At 49.3% G+C, this 8,877-nt stretch overlaps 1 protein-coding gene and 1 non-coding gene across 4 annotated transcripts; one reads left to right on the plus strand and one right to left on the minus strand.

Moving 5' to 3' along the window:
• Positions 1-742: 742 nt before the first annotated feature.
• TRNAQ-CUG lies at positions 743-814 on the plus strand. The gene has a single exon. It is a non-coding gene; the product is annotated as a tRNA-Gln (tRNA).
• Positions 815-857: 43 nt separating this feature from the next.
• Positions 858-2,793, minus strand: LOC112889962. 3 transcript variants are annotated; one of them, XM_025956771.1, is made up of 2 exons: positions 2,058-2,793; positions 858-1,904 (listed from the first exon to the last, which is right to left on the minus strand). In XM_025956771.1, the coding sequence occupies exons 1-2, from the start codon at positions 2,208-2,210 to the stop codon at positions 1,422-1,424; spliced, it is 636 nt and encodes a 211-aa protein (XP_025812556.1). In that variant the 5' UTR covers positions 2,211-2,793; the 3' UTR covers positions 858-1,421. The 3 variants fall into 3 exon arrangements, with proteins under 3 accessions (XP_025812556.1, XP_025812557.1, XP_025812555.1); XM_025956772.1 differs by having other exon boundaries at positions 858-1,455; positions 1,659-2,793; XM_025956770.1 differs by having other exon boundaries at positions 858-1,455; positions 1,560-2,793.
• Positions 2,794-8,877: the final 6,084 nt, after the last annotated feature.

The following is an 8,877-nucleotide window of genomic DNA, read 5'->3' on the forward strand; positions in this document are numbered from 1 at the left end:
TTTTTGGTTCTGTTCACAAGCACAACCACGGATCGAAAAAACTGAAGAGGAATGCGCTCTGTTCTCTCTGTGGATCCCTGCTGGCCCATTGTGCTAGCCCAGCTGCTGAACCGCAGCCGCGGCCTTCGGACGCCGGCGGCTGATCGGGCCGTTTTGCCGGCCGCCTACTGGCTGGGCTCTCCGCTCGCTGCAACTAGCTGGCCCGATGCCGCCGCGGAGCATCACTCTCTTTTCGGCGAGATTCCAGAGGGAAACTTGCTTCACAGGGATGGAGCTTCAGGCACTTCCAGTGTTACAGCTTAAAAGGGTTCTGAGAGTTCAGATGCGTCCGTGCTTGAAGAAAGAATGCGATTTGGATCTACAAATGTTGGTACAATGAGAGGTCAGGAGGGTAAGGTTGCTCGATTGGGCAACAGAAACTTGTGATATCTCTGCACATAACAGCACGACATCTATCTGAAAAAGAAAATAACATGATAGCACAGACTGCAACTGAATGTAACCTGAAAGAATGGAGTCGATCTGCATTTACCACGTCAGCCACCCAGGGCTAAATAACTTGGCAAGTCCAACTCCAGAATCACTTCTGCTGCGGTGCGGCAAGGTCTTTCGGAGACGCCACCCCGTTCGTCTCCGCGGCTCTGCCCCTCCGGTAGGCGCGGCAGCTGAATCCGTGAGACATCCTCACAAGGTAACGGTCCAAGATATTAATACAGGGTTAGTAATGTAGAAAAACGTCAAAGGTCCCATGGTCTAGCGGTTAGGACATTGGACTCTGAATCCAGTAACCCGAGTTCAAATCTCGGTGGGACCTTGTTTTTACCTTTTCATTTTTCTACTTTTTTTTTCCCCTTTCAGCCTGCAAGTAGTTGTGTCCTGGAGTTCCCCTAATCCTTCGATTACTAAGGAACTTTTTGTAGTGCACATATTTTTGACCTTGTGACTTCGTACCATTTTTCACGGGAAACCGTGTAGGCTCCTTTTCCCCTCCAGCTATATTCCCCTCCAGCTATACAGTACAGGGCAGGATCTGTCAACCGTCGCAGAGTGAAGTAGAGGAACATCACAATGAATCTGCATGCTGGTTTTGTCTGTACCAAAAACCAAATGGACCAAAAAACAACGTGCAGCAAGAAGACTCAACAACAACAACAAAGGGTGTGGTTACATTACAGATTTACAGGGTGCATCCGAATGCCAGATGCACATGCCTCCAAGAATCATGAAAAGGCAGTGTACGTGCTGCGCTGCTACTGAATTACACGACACATGTCGTCGTCTTGCGTTTGGACTCTGCAACACCACACGCATAGGTACAAGCCACAGTTCACAAGTATTTGCTCTTGTAGATTGCGGAACAAATGGAGAGAGATTCGGCAGCATCCAGACGAATCATCCGTAGGCCACACCGACACTGCACATCACTCACCACCATCTCCAGCAGCAGCAGAGCGCCTGCACGAGAAGACCCGAAGTGAGCACCACGAACAAAGCCCCCCGCATGCTTCACCGTACCCGCAAGAAGAAAATTCGGTAGAGCGGCCGGAAGGTGCACGCACCTTCCTCCGCTTCCGGCGCCACCGGTGCCGCGGCCGGCCGCCGCCGCGGCGCCGGCCGTGGCCCGGGGACGAGGAAGACTGCGCGGCGAGGAGCAGGACCTCGTGGCGCAGCACCAGCGGCGACCAGAGCCCGCTGCGGTCGTAGTCGAAGTCGAACGCGCTGGTGTCCGCGAACTTGCCGAGGAGCCCGTCCGAGACGCCCCTCGGGACCAGCTGCACCACCAGGAGCCGCTGCTCGCCGCGGGCGACCGCCGGAGACGGCGGGTCATCCTCCGAGGACGAGCCGCAGCTCGCGATATCCGGCGACGGCGGCGGCATTGCACGGCTCAGCAAAGAATAATTATCCTGCACCGCCGCCCGGTGAGCTGTTGCGGTAGCAGTAGTAGTAGTATCGAAGGATGATATAATATATCCGCCTCTCCTTGTCTGCAGGAGGAAGAAAGCAGGGGGGATTCGCGGCAGACCGTGCGGTGGTTGAAGGGAAAAGGACGGACGGACCTGCTCGTGCCCTGGAGGCTGCTCCGACCACCCGTCCGGACGCCTCCTTCCATTCGATCCGTCCGGGCCGGGAGGAAGGAAGCGGCAGCCGTGGAGCCTGCTGCCTCCCTGCTGAATCCGTGCATGATTGCTTGATCGGTGTCGCTCGCTCATGGAGCCATGGTCGTGGGGGGCCACTCCGAGGCCACCTCTTGCTGCTTTCTTTATTGCTGTCTCACGTTCCAGTGTCGTCTCCGATCTCGCCGCTCACCTCTCTCGCAACAGGTGAGGTGACAGTGATACTCATGCGGCGGCCGATCCCTTTCTCTCCGTCCAGCGACCAACCAGCAGGCGCCTCCCCGGCATGTGACGCCTCTAAACACGGCCGCCGCTGGTAGGAGATGACGACGAAGCAGCCTCAGGCCTCAGCTCACTCCTAGCCCAGCCCAGCCAGCCAGTGAGCCAGGAAAGGGCATTAACTCGGGACAAGGAATCAAGGATAGCCGTGATGATGATGATGCTCCGATGGATGGAGATAGCGTGGGCACTACACTCACTGAATGCCAGCCACGTTAATGACAACGCGAATAGGAATCAGTAGTGCGTCGCTGCCATGTTCTTGCACTGAATAAACTAGCTTCCTTGGCAATTATGGGCATCCTTTCCTTTCAGAACGGATCTCGATCCGGCCGGGGTAGCTAGCGGGAGGGTCCACCTCAACCAGGATAGCAGCAGTCGAGCTGAGACTTTCTGTATCCTCGATCAGCTGTGGCCTGTGGGTGTGGCCCTGAGGATCGGAGTGCGAGGACGACAAGTCATGGTGGCAAAAATCTCCACAGGGGTGGATCCTTGCGTGTACCCGCCCCGTTACGAGCGGGGACGGGGAATTGGGGCGGGCCCTGAAATGGAGCTGGGGCGGGGTCGGGGCGGCAGTTTGCCCCGTGGATTCCGTGGGGACCTAAAAATTAAAAATATTGAAAGAAAACCCATATATGACCCAACAATCACTTCTCTCTCGACCTCAGCCTCAGCCTCTCCCTCTCGGCCTCTCCTCCTGACCTCCCTATCCGCCGCCGCCGCCATATCTGCCCGCTCGGACGCTCCGCATCTGCTTGAGCGCCTGACACCGGCGCCGGTGCGCCGCCCCCACCGTTCAGCCATGCCTTCTCCCCGTGCGAATCCCATATGCCCGGCGCCGTCCCTTGTCCTCAACTCCTCATACTCCTCCCCGAACTCCCCATCCGCTGCCGCCGTCTCATCTTCCCACTCGGGCACTGGCCTCGCCGCCTTGACCGTGGGCCGCTCATCACCCGACACTGATGCCTGCGCGCCGCCTCCAACTGTGCCTCCTCCATGCGGGCCCCATCAGGTATCGGGGATCCGTGGGGAACGGGATCAAGGGGAAATTTTACCCCATTAGTGATTTCAGGATCAGAGCAGGGATGGTGAATCGGGATCGCTCAGGGATGGGGATCGCTTCCCCGGCCCTGCCTGGCCCTGTTGCCAACCTGAACGACAAGCCTAGCGGTAGGGACGTGGGTCGTGAGCAACCTACCATTTGGGGCGGACAGGCTAATCGAAGATGATCTCACATCCTTTTCCGAGCCTCTCTCTCTGCTCTGGACAGGGGAGAATATGGGCTAGCTGATGGGACTCGTTATATCCGAGATCCAATTGGAGGATGAACAGGGTGAATTAAGAACGCAAACTGTTAGTAAAGTGAAGATGGAAAGCCACACAGATAGCCATGTTTGCGTCGCTGTCAGCAGTGGAGTGAAGATGGCCCGATCTTTGCGATCCCAAGTAGCCGGGCTTGTGTAGTCCGAAAGTCGTCGGTGCAAGATAACCATATCGCAAACTGTTCGTGAGATTCAGTCGACTGTGATCTCAAAAGCGTATGGAGGCCAGCGTGATCTCAATTAATCTTCATGATGTGCTTCTACGAGTTAGTTCTAGCAGGTAGGCAACGTTATATTATCATGTGAGACAGCCGGATCATACCAACAAAAGCTCTGTCGTAAGTAGTATGACCTCAACGTGATGCATCCAAATCTAGTTGGTTAATTGCTGCCTTATTACCTCTCAGTCCTCTAGGTCAAGACTTTTCATCCTCTGGATACACCAGAAGCTGTCGAGATGTGGAGCTAAAGTAGTTTGTGCCACTGCGGTGACAGAAGTGCAAATATGTTCGAAATAGCGGGCTGAGAAGCTCTCAAAAAATTTGAAACTTCGAATTTATCATGCATGTAGAACATGACAACACTTAGAGCTATGCAAACTTTCTTATGCTTTGAAGGATTTTATGTCATATTCACATGAACTTGCACCATTGAGCACATTTCTTCCTTTACAAAGAAGGCCATTTTCTATTTTAGCCAAAAAAATATTTCTACCAGCTCAAGGCATTTATCACTCCGGTAGTAGAATGACAACAGTAGGGAACTAGATTAAGGGTCTGTTTGGTTTGCACTTGCTTATTTTCAGGGACTTAAGTTTAGTTCCAATAAATCCTTAAAGTGCCAAACATGATGATTTATTGGAACTAAAGGTGCGTAAGTTCATAAGTTCCAAAGTTGTAATTTATGAGAGCTAAAAGATGCTTGATAAGGTATCCTTTATTTATTGTTGTCCCAACCCTCCTCTCTCCCGCACCCACGTTAGATGATCAGAGGTACAAGGGTCTTTGCACAACCACATTAAATGACTTTAGTCCTTATAATTAAACAGGGTGGGACTTAAGTTTAGTCCCTAGAGGAACCAGATGTAGCCTAAACTTAGCTAATTGTCTAATTTACTGTAGAAATTATTTGATCCGTGAATGAACATTAATCAAAAACTAATTCTCTTTGGTTAAAGGAACTGAAGATTGGTTCAATTTATTGACCATGATATACTACCTGGTACACCCCATTTTCACATATCAGGGCTATCAAAACTTTCGGGAAGCAACCAAATTGTATGTGTCAACACAATTTTCCAGCACTTTGAATTTAAGAGTATAACCAAAGAGTGCGAAGCCAAAAAAACTGTTCAGCTATTGAGGGCATCGGAGTTTAACTTGCAACTTTTTAAGAAGCAAAATGGTGAGAAATGTTAAGAGGGTATCTGTGGCAAAACCATCCTGAATTACACCGGCTCAAGTGCACTGATCTTTTCTCGGAAGTCAATAAAGGCTCAACTGCACTTCAAACGGTATAATTCCATGGTCTGTCGGGTAAAGTCTCGATAAAACAACCTAACACAGGATTAAAACAAGGTACCTCGCACGAAGGCGAGTCCAGAGATATAAATGTCAACCATTTTTACATCACAGGTATCATATTACATTAGTATTCAAACATCGTAGCAAGACCTAGCTAGTTAGAATTTATACAAGACTGTTCGGTCAAAGTATCTGCAGCGGAAGAACAAAACGCGACACTACTGGACGTCGCACCATGAATATTGAGTTAAGCCCAAGCTCAACATCACTCGGAAGGACCTGTGTTGGCCGGGGGCGGATCCCACTCCACGGACCAACCATCGGGAAGAGTATAGGGCCATGGCACAGGCAAAGTAGAGTCCTCAGAGGGATTACCTGAAAACAAGCCACAAAGCAAGGCTGAGTATGCTAATACTTAGCAAGGCATACCCGTTTCATGGTATACTTAGCCATATAGCTAGACTTATGAAGGCTTTAATGGTTCTGGGTAGAGTTTCAGCTGAAAAGCAACAAAGAGTAGGTCCTTAATTTTAAATTTTAGCTTTCAGATTCTAATTGATTATCCATTCTAGGTAAGCAACTATAACTATTCAAGTATGGTAGAATCTTTTAAATAAACATCATCTTTGACAATCATAAGGTTGCTTTTGTTACTCTATGTGGCAAAGGGATCAAGCAGTCTCAATCTCCGCGAGAAACGGACGATTCTGAATCGAATTTCACAACCTTGCAAGGGTAAACCTAACTCACACGCTTGGAACATCCAATGATCGTTCCGAAGCAACCGTTTGCCTTTCATTCCGGGTCGTGGATCAGATCCACCACAAGTGACTGCAGAACCATACGCACATCCAATGTGCAGGACATACGTCTGTAGCGCGACCACATGATCGTACTCCTGGTTGCCTTGCAATACGTATTCCCACATGTCGAAGCGAGTAACCGGAAAAAAATAAATACGAGTGGTGGGAAGTATGTCCACTTGCCGGGCCGATTGGTTACTGGGCTTACCGCTTGCCATATTTCGCGGCATGTGGCTATTACTTTCAAACGCTTAACCACCGCTACCACACACTACGACCTTATCAAATTTTCATCAACACAGACGGGGTTTTAACCAAGATCATGAATCATAATCACAACCCCGTCCGTCATCCTTATAGTGGTTGCAGAAATGTAAATATTGCAACTCTTATAAAGCTCGCAAGTGACAGGCAATCGCTCGACTTCTACCGGTCCTATTAGCATAGCAGCTATTCGGACTCAAGTTCTAGTGTTCAGTGCATCGGTTCCTGGGAATATGCAACTAGGGTTTCCAGACAATTCCTAAGAACTTAATGCACAAGTATATATATATATATAAATATAGATTGCAGTGTAAATAAAGTAGCGGGTTTATGTCCGGGGCTTGCCTTCGTTGGTGGAGCTGGGGTCAGAGATGTCAATATCTCCCGAACTTTGGTTCGGGGCTTCAGTTAATTCCTCGGTGACGTTCACTTGATTTCCGGAATTAACTCGTAGGTTCCGTCAGCAAGCGTAGTCGAATCTACATGATATGCAATAATTTAATTTAGATGATTTTTGAGTTAAGAGTCTTACTTCACGATAAAGTTGCAATCTATTCTATGAACACAATGTCACAAAACAAGAAATTTGTATTCAAACCTATTATTTGTATCTCAACTCAATTATCCTAATCAATGTGATTAATTGAATGAAATTAATAAGATGGATTTTTATTCTAAAATCTATAAAAGTTTGGTCTTGAATTCTTATGGGTAAACTTGTTTCTAGCAGAGGTGTTTACTATGAATTTTTCATGATTTTGTAAAAACAAACACTAAAGCATTTGAATTTAGTTCAAATATTAAGTTTAAATTCAAACCTTAGGTAAACAGTGCCATAAATTCTTGAAATATTTATTATGAACTACTTAAATACAGAACACTACATGATAAAAAAATCTAGGCATGAAAAACCTTAATATCATGTTTAAATGAACTTTAACCAATTCAAGCTTGATTTGTATAAATTCAATTTAGTTCAAGCTAGAGTGCATAAATTAAGGTGAAATTTTTACACAATCTTATATATAACTTAAACATGCTTCACACCAAAAATCACATAAAAGTAGGCTAAAATGCACAAGTTATACACAAGATACCCCTTTTGCTAATCATTAGAATAACCAAAAAGTATTCGGTTTCAAACCAAACTCTAGTAACAAAAGTTGTAGAATTGTGTTCAAGGATTTTAGAAAAACTAGTTTGACATTTTTCTGAATTTTCTACAAATTTATATAAATTTCTAAAGATCACTGATTTTGAATTGAGGGGAGGGACTGGAATCTTGTAGCCAGGCCCTCGGGAAGATTCAAATCAACGCAATTGGGTCCTTGCTCATCAGGGCAGAGATGTTGCAGTTCGCCGGCCAAATTCCGGCGACAGCGGTCGCCGACGGCGAGGGGAAATAGGCCAGGAAGATTCAGGGAACTAAGGCCAGGAAGATTCAGGGAACTAAGGCGGTCCTAGCTAGGGGTGATGTGCAGGTCGGGGTTGACCGTAGGAGGTAGAACGGTGGTGAACCGAGGCGGCAGCGGAAGAGCTTAACCACGGTGATGATGTTCCGGTGTGGCAGCTCACCGGCGGTGGATCGGAGGTAGGGGAATAGCTCCACGGAAGTGAGGCGGTTCAAATGATCACCTTGGTGAGGGCTAGGATAGCCGGAGAGGTGGGTTCCCACGGCGACCCGAGACGACGGCGAGAGGAGGAGCTTGTCGGCAAGGTACATGCGGTGCTTAAGGGCGGCTGGAGGGGACAGCGTGGCTTGGGAAGGGGTGGGGTGAGCTGATGATGGCGAGCAGGACTGCGGCGGAGTGGTCCGGTGGAGTGTTGAGCGGAGAAGAAGACGAAGAAGTGAAATACGTTCGCAAGAGTGGGTATAAGTAGTCGAAGCGGGCTCTTGGTCATGCTGTGAAACTAGGAAGAGGCACGGCGAGCACTAGCTGCTGCTGGCGGTCGGCGGCGCATCGTGGCGGCCTGGCGGCGCTCGGGCAGAGGCGGGGCAGCGTGGCGCGTTCGGAAGAGAACCAGAGGGGAGGAGCTAGAGCGGTGGCCGGCCTAGAGGCGACGTAGGGGAGCTACTGGAGTAGATAATGGCGCCAGCAGAGCAGCAGCGGCAGTGAGCAGCGGCGGCCTGTGGCGGCAGAGAGAAGGCAGTTCGGGCGGACGGTAGGGCATCGTGGCGTGCTCTAGGAGGGCCAACAGAGAGGAGCTAGGGCGACGGGCGAGCTCGGGGGCGACGAGTGGGGCGGCGCTGGGGCAGTAGCTGGCCTCGGGTGGCGTGGCAACGGCAGCGGGCGGCGGCGCTGTCGCGCGGCAGAGGAGGCAGAGGAAGAAGAAGAAGGGGAGGGGGTGCCAGGGACTGATTTGTGAACTTCAAAAGCTCCAGGGACTTCTCTATAACTCAAAATTCCCCACTGCTCTAAAGCTCAAATAAAGAGATGGTCAACATAAAAATTGTAGAACTTTTCAAATCCTACCTCTTTTATTTAGGGTTCACATTTCAAAACTCAAAGAATAGGGCTTTATTTAAAAAATTTGGACTCGAATCAAACTTTCCAAAGTATTTGTCCTTAGT

The sequence above is a fragment of the Panicum hallii genome, chromosome 4 (genome assembly GCF_002211085.1).
Source record: "Panicum hallii strain FIL2 chromosome 4, PHallii_v3.1, whole genome shotgun sequence".
Classification (NCBI taxonomy): Eukaryota; Viridiplantae; Streptophyta; class Magnoliopsida; order Poales; family Poaceae; genus Panicum; species Panicum hallii.